Source organism: Nylanderia fulva, unplaced genomic scaffold (assembly GCF_048542155.1).
Source record: "Nylanderia fulva isolate GAGA-0341 unplaced genomic scaffold, ASM4854215v1 Scaffold529, whole genome shotgun sequence".
NCBI lineage: Eukaryota > Metazoa > Arthropoda > Insecta > Hymenoptera > Formicidae > Nylanderia > Nylanderia fulva.
The window spans coordinates 48177-62542 of record NW_028190620.1 but is presented as its reverse complement, the minus strand read 5'-3'; the positions used below and the strand labels follow the sequence as shown (position 1 = coordinate 62542).

General features: G+C 32.0%; 1 protein-coding gene across 1 annotated transcript; it reads right to left on the bottom strand.

Annotated features, from left to right (window-relative positions):
• Positions 1–1496: 1496 nt before the first annotated feature.
• On the bottom strand, positions 1497–3448 carry LOC114937944 (uncharacterized). Its single transcript, XM_085487298.1, has 4 exons — positions 2291–3448; positions 2142–2202; positions 1729–2037; positions 1497–1605 (listed from the first exon to the last, which is right to left on the bottom strand). Exons 1-3 carry the CDS (start codon positions 3431–3433, stop codon positions 1745–1747), a joined length of 1497 nt encoding a protein of 498 aa, XP_085343424.1. The 5' UTR covers positions 3434–3448; the 3' UTR covers positions 1497–1605; positions 1729–1744.
• Positions 3449–14366: the final 10918 nt, after the last annotated feature.

The following is a 14366-nucleotide window of genomic DNA, read 5'->3' as shown; positions in this document are numbered from 1 at the left end:
TGTATGCCCCTTGTGCTCCTTTGGGCCATTTTTTCTTGAACACTTCCATATCATTAGAGTAATACAACATACACGTGTAGTGACCACGATTCATTTCTTCACCTTCGTGAAATATAGCGCTTATTACCTTGTACTTTTTTTCATTAATCGTGATATTACTCGTCGGCACGGCGTTAATCCGATTGTTGATAATTTTTTTAGAAGCACCATTTACAAAAGTATATAAATTGAGCTGTATTACTACGACGGATAAAGTTGATTCGATTACGGTTTTCTTTTTCAACACGGTGCCCTTACATTCGTTACAATTGCCGTTTATCGTTTCCCATTTAGAAAATTCTACATTAATCAAACTTTGTAGAGTGACACTTTTTTTCCTTTTTAATGTCGAATGTATAGGTAATATTAACAAACTACTGCTTTCCAGCTTACACTGTAAAAAAATTTTGTGTAAAATTACAACTATTATAGTGGGTAATAATAGGACCCACTATAATAGTTGTAAATTTCCACGCGTTTGTAAATTTGCAATGTAGAAGTAAAATTAATTTCTTCATTTGTAATTGAGCTGATTGCAGAAGTAAATTCACAATATATATGTAAAATTATAAAACGGTAATGTAAAAATATTTTTTACAATTGTATTATTAAACATTCAAATATTAAATTTACACAACAGAGTGTAAATGCACAAAATGTGAGCTTAATAATAGTTCACGCGTTTGTATTGTTACAAATAGAAATATGAAATTCACATTGCAGAGATTATGTTTACCACACCTTTTTGTAATATAATTCTGCATGTTTGTGATATTACACTTTAAAATATAATTTTTACTACAATTATTCAGGAAGATTATACCAGTTAGTAATATATATATATATATATATATATATATATATATATAATTCTCAATATGCCGCGTGATTAAAGAAATACCCTGTTTCAAAAACCTTCAATCATTTTTATTGACAATGTTAATAGCAAGAAATAAAAGATACATATTTCATTAAACTGTAATATATAATATAATAATTATCTAATGTAATATTAATAATAATAACTTTTTGTTGATACTTATTCAAATAATTCATATTACATTTGCAAAAATAAACTTATATATGGTAACCATATAAAGAATTTCTTTTAGTAATACCAAAATAAAGACAATTTAAAAACTTTATATTTAGCATAAAAAATAAACCCATTAATTATATGTATTTAGTAATATAAAAATAAATATATTAATTATATATTTAAGAATAACTAACAAAAATAAATTCTTTATATTTGAGATTACAAAACAAAAATATATTAATAAATTATATTTAAAAATATAAAAAAAATAAACTCACATTATAATTTTACAACAGTAAAAAATATTGTAATATAGATATTGTTATATACTTTATAACCAAAATCGTTGTTTCTTCGAAGTCATCGAATTATTAGTATAATCACCAAGAGATTCTCATTGCAAAATAATATATGTAGCGTGTTTTCAAGTGGTTTTTATTTTGATCTTCATATGAAGCTTTTTATAGACTTTCACATAGAATATAGAATATAGTGGTAATAGATTATATTTCTACTTTTGTAGAAATCTGAAACAAATAAAAATAGTACAGATTATAAAACAAGTATTAAAATGTATAAAGATATAAAGTGTATTACATATTTAATATAAATAACGTATATCATAATTTTTTAATATGAATAATGCTTACTTTTATTTTATGTTGGTTACATGTTATCTGTAGCAATATTTTCTTGATCTGATATGTTTCTCAATTTATTAAAAAGTGACAATACTTTGTATTTTGTTGACACCTTATGAGATTTTGAACCACAAGCTGGATGAATATTTAAAAAATATTTTTGTAAAAATTCTAAGGTACATGTACTATTTTTGGGATATTCCATATTGAAAATGTAATATACAGACATCAACATTTTTAAGGCTTCATAAAAGCAATATGTCCTTTCAATCAATAATTTTTCTATATATAAATAGAACATTCGACATGCTGGATCATCTGTAATAATTAAATATATGATAATTAGAGCAGTCACAAATATATATTAATTTACTATACTATAAAGTCAAAATATAATTAATACAATTATATAGCGAAATTACCTATGATTATAATACATGGTGCTACAACTGGTGGTTCTATATTTTCCAAGGGTGTTGCTTCCTGTTTAATAAATTAACTTTAGTTAATAAAATGTAAATTTGACACATTCATAAAAAAATTAAACACAAAACATTTAAAAAATATTTACAGGATATGTTTTAAATAATTCTTGAAAATCTTCTTTAAAATGTTTCATAATGATTTTTATCAATTTTAACTCTGTAGGATTATTTGAATTAATGATATCTTTATATTTTTTATGCTGTCCATAAATAAGTATTTTGTCTTGTTTTTTTAAGATTTCTTGCTTTAGAAGATCTATTGAATGTCCCATTAATTGCTCGTAATGCCAAAACATATATTTTTTTTTTAAAAGAATTGGCCATGTAGTTTTAACATCTTCAATAGTAGGTGTTTTATAGACATCATTAAGAAACAATCTTTGCGCCGGATATGTAGCTTCAAGATACAAATTAATTTTATGTTGAATCTTAGGATCGCTTGATGAATCATCGTGAACTATTTGACGTAGAAATTTAGCCTTGTCCTCTATTGTCTCTTCTGTTTCTGTGTCAATATATTTTTCTGGCTGCCAATTATTACATCCAGCTTTAGCAGATAATACTTTTTTTTGTTTTTTTAGAGGTATATTTAAACTTTGACTTAGACATCTTTTCATATGTGGTCTATTTAAATAAGAATTTCGGTCTCGAAGTTTTAAATATATTGTATGAGATCCGTCTCCAAAACATCTGCCATCCTCATCCATATCTTTGAAAATTTGTGGATATTTATCGACAATTTTTTCCGCTATTGTCTTGAACGCTTTAGCTGGTATAAATTCTTGTACGTTTCTCATTTCTGAAACTGTACGATTCACAACCGCATTTATTGCATATTTGCTGCGATGTCCACTTTCTAGTTCTTTAATCACTGGCGATTCTAAATGATTCCATGGTATTTGAAAATTTGTCCAAATTTCATTATGGAATTGTATTTTATTATTTAATATTTTATTTGTTGGCGATGCAGTGGATCGCGAACTTGGTGAGGATGGAAAAAAATCTTCATTTAAACTAGATGTGTATGAAGCAGTATCAGAAGTTACGTTAGATTCAGTGTCATTTTGTGTAGACCAAGATTCTTCATGTTGTAGCAACATAAAAATTTCACCAGAACAAAATTTTAGAACATCAGAGTCATCAACTATTGTGCCATCTTTTTCCAAAACAAGATTTGAACCAACAATACCAAGTTTGATATTACTTTTTGCAATGAGATCTGATAGCATATTTTCTGATTCATTAATTATGAGAGATATTTTTTTTTTCTATTGGCAGACCAGACTTTATACAAATATGACATCTATAAAATAAAAAAACATGTATATAAATATATATGCATGATACAATGAAAAAAAGGAATGCTGAAATATAAGTTGCTTACATAATTTCAAAATCCAAACTTATAAATCAAGAGGTGTGTATTTGAAGACATATATGGGAATGGATTTTAAATTAGTTTCAAGAATAGGATGTGGTGCAAGGAGACAAGTGTATGGAAACAAATTGATTGTCTCGACATTGTAATGTTGATCTTTAATTTCAAACTGTTCATAAACACCAAAATCAGAATTATATATAATTGTTGTTGTACTACCCAAAAAATAAATATTTGTATAGCACTCATTTATTAAAATGTATTTAATTTTGCAAATAATGAAGTGATCATAACAATCTTTACCTATACAGATACACATATTTTTTTTATACGTAATTCCTCTAAAAGTAACTTGTGAGGATATGTACTTTACATTTTCATTTTGTTTGTTATGAAAATAATCCGTTATTGTAAAAGAAATCTGATCATTATTGAAGTTTTCGGAAATATATTCCTGTGCATTATCTGCTATTGCCAAAGTATAGTATCTATTGTTGAAATATTGACTTTGTAAAAATTGATGTTTGTGTGATAATAATTTTGTTATATTCTTAAAATTTTGAGAATGTTTAACAATATTTTTAAAATACCTATGTTTGCTTTCAAATCGTAACGTCCATAAATGTTTCAACGGACCAAAAGATAAAGTTAAAGAAGGATAATGAGATATATAATGATGTTTCGGTCTTAATTTGATACTTGGAAAACATTTTATTCTCAATAATAAATATTCATTTATCTTTTCTCGTAATAACGCGATTTGACCAATGGATAGAGCAGAAGCACATATTAAAGAACATATTTCTCGAAGACACAATACTAAAATCCAAACATCATTTTCAATATTTTTAACTGAGTCAAAAATAGCTAAAGGAAATATTAATAGCATTCTTCTAATTTGACTTGCGGTGCCTGCAATTTTAAATGAATCTTTTATAAGAGGAATGCTATTGCATACATTTTCGTTAAAAAATTTCACTTTTTGTAAGCGACAATTTAGAAAATGATAAGTAAACCAACCTTCTTTCACAAAATATTTAATGCAATACATAAAATCATAAGGAACAATCCCTTCAAACAGATCATGTGCTATGCAGGGCGGTAATCCTGGATTGCAAACGTGAGAATAATTAAGTTTGTTTAAAGGTGAATCACGTTTTATACCCTTTACAATTTTCATACTACTTTGGTGAGTACCTGGTCCATGAGTCTTTGAATGTCGCGGGGGCGTTTTTTGAGCCCAAACGGCATTCTCTTAAATTCCGTAATGCCCGTACGGTGTGGAAAACGCCGTTTTAGGGCGTGTGCTTTATCCATTTTGATTTGATGGAAACCCGATGCTAAATCGAATACGCTAAAGTACTTCGCTTCGCGCTTCCTAGTTGATCGAGGATTTCCACTATGTCGGTAGGGGGTACGCGTCCCCGATCGTTTTTTCATTCAGCGCCCGATAATCTATTACCTGCGCCAAGCGTTTGTTACCTTTCGAGTCCGGTTTCTTTGGCACGATCCACAAGGGGGAGTTGTACGGTGAAGTGGATGGTTGAATGACATCGTTCTCGATGAGTTCTTGTACTTGTTATTAATTTCCTCCTTGTGCATCGGCGGAAATCGGTATTGTTTCGTGTGGACCGCTAATTCGTCGGTTGTCGGGATTGTGTGTGAGTGACGTCTGTGGAGTGCAATTTATCGGTGGGGAGACGGAACAAATCGTTGTAGACTTTTATGAGGTTATGTACGTGTTTAGTCTCCTCCGCATTTAAGTGTTCAAGCCGCAGCAGTTTTTTATTTCTTCGGGACGAGATTGTGTGTTTTGTCGGGTCAACGCTGCGACGTTTTGAGGTTTTATGGTCGTTATGTTTACACTATTTTTCTCTGAACAAGAAAAAACTATGGGTTTAATATTATTATAGTATTCCGATTCTTTTTTTTTGGCAATAACCAACAGAATTTTCTCTTATGTAAGTAATGTAAGTTTTAAAATTTGTTTTTTGAATAATCTACTATGGTGGTTATAAATCTCTTGCCATACCTGGGATGGGATGTTGTTATTTAATCTTTGTGTAAAGTATCTTATGTTTTGTTAAAATACCCTATTTGTCTGTGCAAGTCAAATATCTCTATGTTTAATATTTCCATTCTAAATTTATGCAACACACTGTCTAACCTTTTTTTGATTTATAATGACATACGTTAATATTACTATTGTCTGATAGATGCTTAGGTAAAACTCTGAATGTCCTACATTGTTTTAAAAATATTAATTTGGACACAGTTCTTATTTTGCCATAATTCGCCCTTAGCCCAGATTTTAAATCTTCAAAACTTTGTTGTCCATAATTATGTTGTACAAACTTAAAATTAAAATGGTGGAACTTAAAAAGTGTATAATTATTACGCATTGTAAGGCCAGCGTGAATTAAATATATATAGAAAACAAAGTGATAAATATAAGGCCAACTTATCGAGCTGAATATTCGAGATGTTCAGTCAACTACCATTTATTACATGTATAAATTATAAAACTACAGTCATTATATTAAAACTAACGCAAATTACAATCACTTCTATAAACGTTTCGACCGCACGCGGTCCTTCTTCAGTATAATTATTGAAATATAATTCTTACAATTCACATAATATCGAACTTGGTAATTATAGTTATTCAGAATCAAGAGTTTTTGAGTAATTAACGCGTGTTTCAATCCGTCCTGTCCAACAATGTTCGCCTCGATATGATCCCTGATTTTGTTCAGATCTCGGATAGTTTCATCGTTAATATGCGAGAAATTAACCCGTTCCGTAGGCGCTATCATCGTTCTTCTTGATATTTTGCTACTTATTAACAGTATTAAGGATGACACATAACAAACCAACAATACAGAAAGACAGCTCATTTTAAACAGTGAGAGTTTAAAAATACGTTGAATTTAAAAATAGCTTTTAAAAATACGTTGAATCCTTATTCTAATCTAATCTTCTTCTAATGTAATACTTTTGTATTTCCAAATGTTTGTAGTAATTATTCTGTAAGAGCTTCGACATTATTTCTAAATGGACATCGAGAAACATCATAGTTTTTTGAAAGCAGGCCGCCATGTTATTTTTCTGAGTCATTAACAAATTGGTACTCTGGAATTACGAGAAATTATTTTTCATTGTACGGGCTAGTATGAATTTCAAATCAAATCTCTATAAACGACTATTATATTTTGTGCACTAAGAATAACATATCGCACTTATTTCTAGAATCAAATTGTAATCAGTTTTACTTATATGTATGTATATTCAATGTGAACTTGCACCTTGAATAAAATATCACAGTTACTTTTCATGGTAATATATATTACTAAATTTAGATAATATACACTTTACGTATGTTCACTTTGAACTGGCACCTTGAATAACATATCAGTTACTTTTCGTGATAATTTATTATTAGATCGTTTAAATTTTTGAGTACCTTCTTTTGAACATGGCCTGACCTTTCATTTTTATGATTTTTTTAGGATATCACTTACTTTTTAAAGTACAGATATATAGAGCAGCTTCTAGTAATTCAAACTATCACAAATATATGTATTTCGATTCTTATCACATAACTTTGTATAACGTAACAATTTAGCAATACAGTTCAAAATAATTGAAATATATGGGTATATATGTACATATATATAAAATATATAATTATATTATAGTATACATATATATTTTATTTAATCATATATGTAAATGTTTGTATAATTGTAATAACTTTTAACGATACATTGCACATTTATTTCAATTGCAACAGAATGAATTTATATCTTGTATGAATATTGAAAAATAAGAATGGGCCCCTCCATCGCCCATTCTCGTGAGAACGCAACCAGTATATTTTTCTTCGTCTCTCCGATTTTAACACGACATACATATTTCTGTCCTGATAATTTTTTCTGATGATACTTTTTGAAATGTCATGAAGCCTAGGTCAAATTAGAAACTTATTGCACTCGTTTTAATGCAGCGCTTACAGCAGCTTTTATAAAGCGCCAGAGCAGCCGATATTTTATTTTGGCGCTTACGGCAACTTTATACAGCGCTAGAACAGTGATGTTTTAATGTAGCGTTTACGGCAGCCTTTATACAGCGCCATTATTTAATCTGTTCTAAGACAATATTTATGCCCCTTGTGCTCCTTTGGGCCATTTTTTCTTGAACACTTCCATATCATTAGAGTAATACCATTCCGATTTTGTGTCAGCTCTCAACATACACGTGTAGTGACCACGATTCATTTCTTCACCTTCGTGAAATATAGCGCTTATTAGCTTGTACTTTTTTTTATTAATCGTGATATTACTCGTCGGCACGGCGGTCATTCGATTGTTGATAATTTTTTTTAGAAGCACCGTTTATAAAAGTATATAAATTGAGCTGTATTACTACGACGGATAAAGTTGATTCGATTACGGTTTTCTTTTTCAACACGGTGCCCTTACATTCGTTACAATTGCCGTTTATCGTTCCCATTTAGAAAATTCTATCATTAATCAAACTTTGTAGAGTGACACCTTTTTTCCTTTTTAATGTCGAATGTATAGGTAATATTAACAAACTACTGCTTTCCAGCTTAGTTACTATTGTAATTACATTTGACATTCGAGCAACATGTTACGTGCTTTAATTCGAGTTTTAATACATCATTGATGTCGGAATACGTCGGCATTAGAGCCGTAAAAAATTCCGAAACATCTTGTTGTGTTCGTTCTTCGAAGCGTTTTCCGACAGATCTTCTAACCGCTTGAATGTTGCAATATTTACGTTCACCATACGCGCAGATAGCATCAATCAATGCATTCGATGCTTTATTTTTCAGTATTTGTTGCCTAATACGTACGCAATGAAACGCACATTGTAATATTACATTAGCATAACACGAAACAGCATCGTTATTGCAAAGGCCATATATTTTTCACGTAACTATACTTTCTGGTTCCTCACAATCATAATTCTGCATATCATCAATGATATTAGGGATATCCCATCGACGATCGTACATTTTCACAACCTTTTTCTCGGACGGATTGATTTGTGGCAGTTCAGATTTGAATATAGATCTCAATCGATTATATTCTACAATGGCTCTCGAGTTTGCTTTAACTGATGCTGGATTGAAATTTATCAAATGTAGGCCTTCCAATTTACTTACTCGTGACAAACCTACATAGGCTTGACCATCACTGAATACAGTCGTTCCTAAATCCATCATTGCATTGTTACATGTAATTCCTTCGATTATAAATAATTCGACATTCTTTAATTTGTCTCTCAAAGTTTTCAAGACCATGTCTGACAATTGCGTATATATTGGTGTAGATTCATGACTAACGGGTAGTTGAAACATTCTATGGATTGTCAAGCCATCGATATTGAATGCTGCGATACCCGTGGGAGCAGATATGGCAGTCGTTTTTTCCAAATTTATTCTGATCCAATGTTTAATCGTTTCAATTAGAAAACTTTTCCCTGTACCACCCTCGCCACTTACGTACAGTCGCAGAATCTGATTCTTATCTTGTAAAACTTGGCATACTCCATCAAAGACTCTTTTCTGGTCTTCGTTCAATTGCGACATCATTTGCGATAAATCAATCGGGTCGTCAATCTTACCAAAATCTTCCAGATCTTTCATCGCGTCGTCAGCTTCTATCGGATTACAATCCAGTTCATCGTCATCGGATTTGTCTCTGTCTGCTGTTTTCAGATCATTTTCGCGCTTCTCGATTAATTCAGCAACGTTCTCAAAAGCTTTCTGTATTTCTTCGAGCCTTTCGTGATATTTCATTACCTTCGTTAAAACAGACTCTGAATTCTTAAAGGCATCCGTGTAAGTCTCGAATGTACCTTTGAGTTCACTCAAATCTCTCCATGGTTTGAACAGAAGAAGCAGCGAGTAAAAGTATTTTTCGGGCTCAGTTTTTATATTGAATCGATAATGGTTAATTAAATAACCCTTTTTTCGTTTTTTTAAAAATAAACCCGATGCCAGTTTGTAACACTTGACTTCGTCATTATTTGACATCTGTTTCGTAATTTCCCAGAATCTGACAAAATCGTACAAATTCAATGATTCTAATTCCTGAGGTCTACTTGGATAGTAATCATCGATGAGTGACGAACAGTAAATATTCGTAGAATTTTCATCAAGAGCTTAAATTTCATTAAATGTTTTAACTTTTCTATTTCTCACCTCATTAACATCGATCCATTTGACCATGGTATCATTATCCGTACCGTACAAGGGATTCCCTAATAGTGTATCCGCAGCTTCTAAAGCACCGCATTCTCTGTTATTTAATGAACGCATTGCAAAATTCCACAGTTTCGATGCCAAGGACTTATTCGAATCTATTACTTCAAAGTCTGTATTGCATTTTTCCGACTTTGTCGTGTATTTTGTTAAATATGAGTTTAAAACTCTGATTTTTCTCTAATAAATTGTATGTCCATATTTCCTTTTCAGGCTAATTTGATAGACGGATTATAATCATTTATAAACCTTTCCGACTCCTTGCGAGGAAGATCGTACAATCTGCTCTTACTGCGTAAATTTTTTCTACCGACTATCGAAGTGATAACGTCTCTTAAAACGAAATTCTCAGTAACTGGCCGAGGAGAAAATCGAAACCGACACTTTCTGTATATATTAGTTTCCGTTTTTTTCGTACGCATGCAATAGGAGTTTATGTTTATGATTCTGATCACTTATTACCGTATCGTACAACGTTGGCGAAACATTTTCATCTGGAATTTCACACGTTACGTATTTTTGAATAAACGTAGCAACTTCTTCATCCGGCGATTTTCCTATTACTGGAGCATCTTTTATTCAAATCATACAATGCATGTGCTGGATACTTCTAGGTTGATATTCCAGTCGCCAGAAGTAATGAATAACCTTTCCTATTGGATTATCGGACGAACAAACAAAATCAATCATGGCTTTGAATTTTATGCACATGAATCTAGAAGTACTTACAGGATCGTATGCGATTAGTTCGCTTGATGCCTAACTTCTCTTATCGGGATTCATATCTCGTAAATATTCACCCAAATCGGACCATTTCCATTCACTAGGACTCAAAGTCAAAAACCACGTCGCTGGACCGTAATGCAAAGTCATGCATTTTACATTATTGGACGGTTGTCGCCAAAATTGATCCGTATTTCTCAATTTTGCGAAAATACTCATTAAATTCGATTCTAATTCGTAACCTTTCAATTCGTTCAAGTATCTATCTACCAGCAGTGTATCTCTCTCGTGGGTTAGTAACCATCATCGTATAATAGATACCACTTTTCAACTGTCGGTAGTTAGCATCATTGAGAAGGAAGAACAGATACTGCAGATTCAACCTGAATCTACTATGTTTTCGACATCAATCGTGTTCTAATAAATAAATATTCCGGCAATGCAAAGTTTCTATCTTCTCGTTGTCCATTGACATCCATTCAGGATATAAATCAGGGAAACACATGACATCCAGATATTTATAACGATTATCCATTGGAAAATCTTCAATTTTCACTCATTTGATATAGCTTCAATGCAGATTCGTTATCGATTCTTTTCGCGTGTATTGGGTATATTGTATACTGATCGTTAATATCCGAATGCTTCAGTGATTTGTGTGAGGAAAAGCCGTACGTTTTAAACGGATTTGATCATTATTATTTTTGTTTTGCTGTACATTGTACAAATTCAATGCTGGTAATTCCTCAACCACCTCATTTATTTCGTCATTGTCGCTTTTCCTCATCGATCAATCCTATATTCTGTTTCCCTGCAACTTATCCTTTAATAGATCATCAGATGACGCTGGAAGACGAATTTTTGAGTAATGAGGATTATTTTCTTTCAACCATTGTAAAGCCTTATACACTTTTATTAATATCTACCTAAATTTTCCCAAACCACTTTAGATTTCTTGGGTATACCTCGAACGAGAATGTGCAACTCGTGATTCAAATTTATAGGATCTTCCGGAGGACATACCTTATCCAATGTTTCTTGTAAAGGCAGAGGGCAAATGAAATGTTCTACCTTTTTCCTAAACAGAGTTTGATTATATAAGTTTCTTGATTTAAATGTGCTATATTTAAATCATTAATTATTTTCTTCGTTCAAGTACAATTAACAGCAACACTGCATCTCCGTAGGTATGTATTTGACTCCTACTGCCATTACTTGAAACAAATACATATTCGATACTTAACAAATTGGAACTCTGGAATTACGAGTAATTATTTTTTCATTGTACAGACTAGGTTTACATTTTTTGAGGACCTTCTTTTGAACCATGGTTTGACCTTTTCATTTTTATGATTTTTTGAAGATAGGGTGAAAGAGAACAAAAGAGGGTGAGAAAGAACGTACGAGGGTGAAAGAGGTGAGAGAGGGTGGGAGAGAGGACGAAGAGGGTGAAAGAGGACGAAAGAGGTCGAAAGAGGGTTGAGAGAGAACAAAGAGGTTGAAAGAGGACGAAAGAGGGTGAGAGAGGACGAAAGAGTGTGGAAAGAGGTCGAAAGAGGATGAGGAGAGGGGCAAAGATGGTGAGAAAGAATGAAAGAGGGTGAGAGATGGACGAAAGAGAGTGAAAAAAGGTGAAAGAGGACGAAAGAGGGTAAAAGAGGGTGAGAAAGAATGAAAGAGGGTGAGAGAGGACGAAAAAGAGTGAAAGAGGACGAAAGAGGGTGAAAGAGGACGAAAGAGGGTGTGAGAGGGAATGAAAGAGGGGTGAGAGGGAATGAAAGAGGGTGAAAGAGGGTGAGAGAGAATGAAAGAGGGTGAGGAGAGGACGAAAGAGGGTGAGAGAGGACGAAAGAGGTGTGTGAAAGAGGACGAAAGGGGGTGAGAGGGAATGAAAGAGGGTGAAAGAGGGTGAGAGAGAGTGAAAGAGGACGAAAGAGGGTGAGAGGGCGAAAGAGGGTGTTAAAGAGGGTGAGAGAGGACGAAAGAGGGTGAAAGAGGCGAAAGAGGGGTGGGAGTGGTGGTTGGGGTGGGGTGGGGGTGGGATGTGGAAGGGAAAGGGGTGGGTGAAAGTTGAGGGAGGTTGTGAGTGAAAGGTGAGAAGAGATTATACGCGGACAGAAGAAGAAGAAGAAGAAGAATGAAGAAACGACGTTACTTCATTTTTCATGAAAACGTCACTTTTTGACCGCTTGTATCTCCAGAACGGCTGACCGATTTATTTTTTCTTGGCTCAATTACTCGTGGCGATGCCGCCTTTCAGGTTATATTACGTGCAATTCAAAATTTTTTATATTTTAGTAGTTCTACACCCCCAAAAAATGGACGTTGATGGTGCAGGATAAGGAGACTTGTAGTGTCTTTTAGGTCTTTTAGGGTTTGAACATGGCTTGACCGATTTTATTTTTCTTGGCTCAAATTACTCGTGGCGATGCCGCCTTTCAGGTTATATTACGTGCAATTCAAAATTTTTTATATTTTAGTAGTTCTACACCCCAAAGAATGGACTTTGATGGTGCAGGATAAGGAGACTTTTAGTGTCTTTTAAGGTCTTTTAGGGTTTGAACATGGCCGGAGACACTACCGCGTCTCCTGATAATATGTTAACAAATTAATTTAGTCATTTCGACATCATAAATAAATACAACAATTATAAGATTATATGACGAACGCAGTACAAATTCATGTATGTTGGCATGAGTTAGAGCGTCAGATGCTGTTATATTATGTAACCACTGTGAACAAATTAATATATCCGCTCAAATATTACATTTAGATTTTTAATAAATAGTATTAACTTACTTTTTTGCAACGACATAACACTTTTTTAAAAAAATTATTCTTTTTACTTAACATAGTCACAATGTGTACTTTTTAAAAAACAAATCGAAATCTGTATCTTACAATGTCCGCGCGCTGTATATATACCCAATTTTTAAGATGACGTAGACAATTTTTTTAGAATATCATAATAAGAGCCGTCAAGACGCTCGGTGTCCTTTTTTAGGTTGATACTGTGTTTTCTTCTTTAATATATATCATTTCTGATATCAACCTTTTATAATAATTTTTTCATAATCTAGGATTTTTGTGTCGTTCCAATTGAAATTGCGTGTAAATTTTACAATATGATCAGAAACCACCGAGTGCCTTGCTGAATCTAATCTAATATTATTTTTATGTTCATTTACTCTTGTACCTAATTGTCTTTTCGTCTGTCCTACATATGTAGCATCACAATTATTACATGAAATCTTATATATGACCCTGAATTATTTTGGAGCTTTTCTCTGTCTTTTTGCGTTTTTATGATTCTGTTTAATTTCTTTAGACATCTGTATCCTACTGTTATATTTGATTTCTTTAATTCTGATGCTACTAGTTCCGAGATTCTTTCAATATAAGGTATCGCTATGAATTTTTTATTATTGTCATTATTTATGATTTCGTTATTTATATCTTGAGTCATTTCTTTGTTTAATCTATTAACAATAAGGAACTTCAGTCTATTATTGATTTCTGAGAAAATGAGATCAAGAGGATAACTATTGCTCAATAAAATCTCTATGATTAATGAAAAGATTTCAATGTTACACAAAAGTTTAGCTTCAAATGTACTTTACAATGGCGTATTTGGATTTTTAAAAATGATACAATTTTTTTAACTACCCTTTTCCCACTCAATATTTTTTTATATTTTGAGAAAATTTTTAAATTATATATATTTTAAAGCTTATGTATTACGTTAAATTCAACTATATATGTATAAATA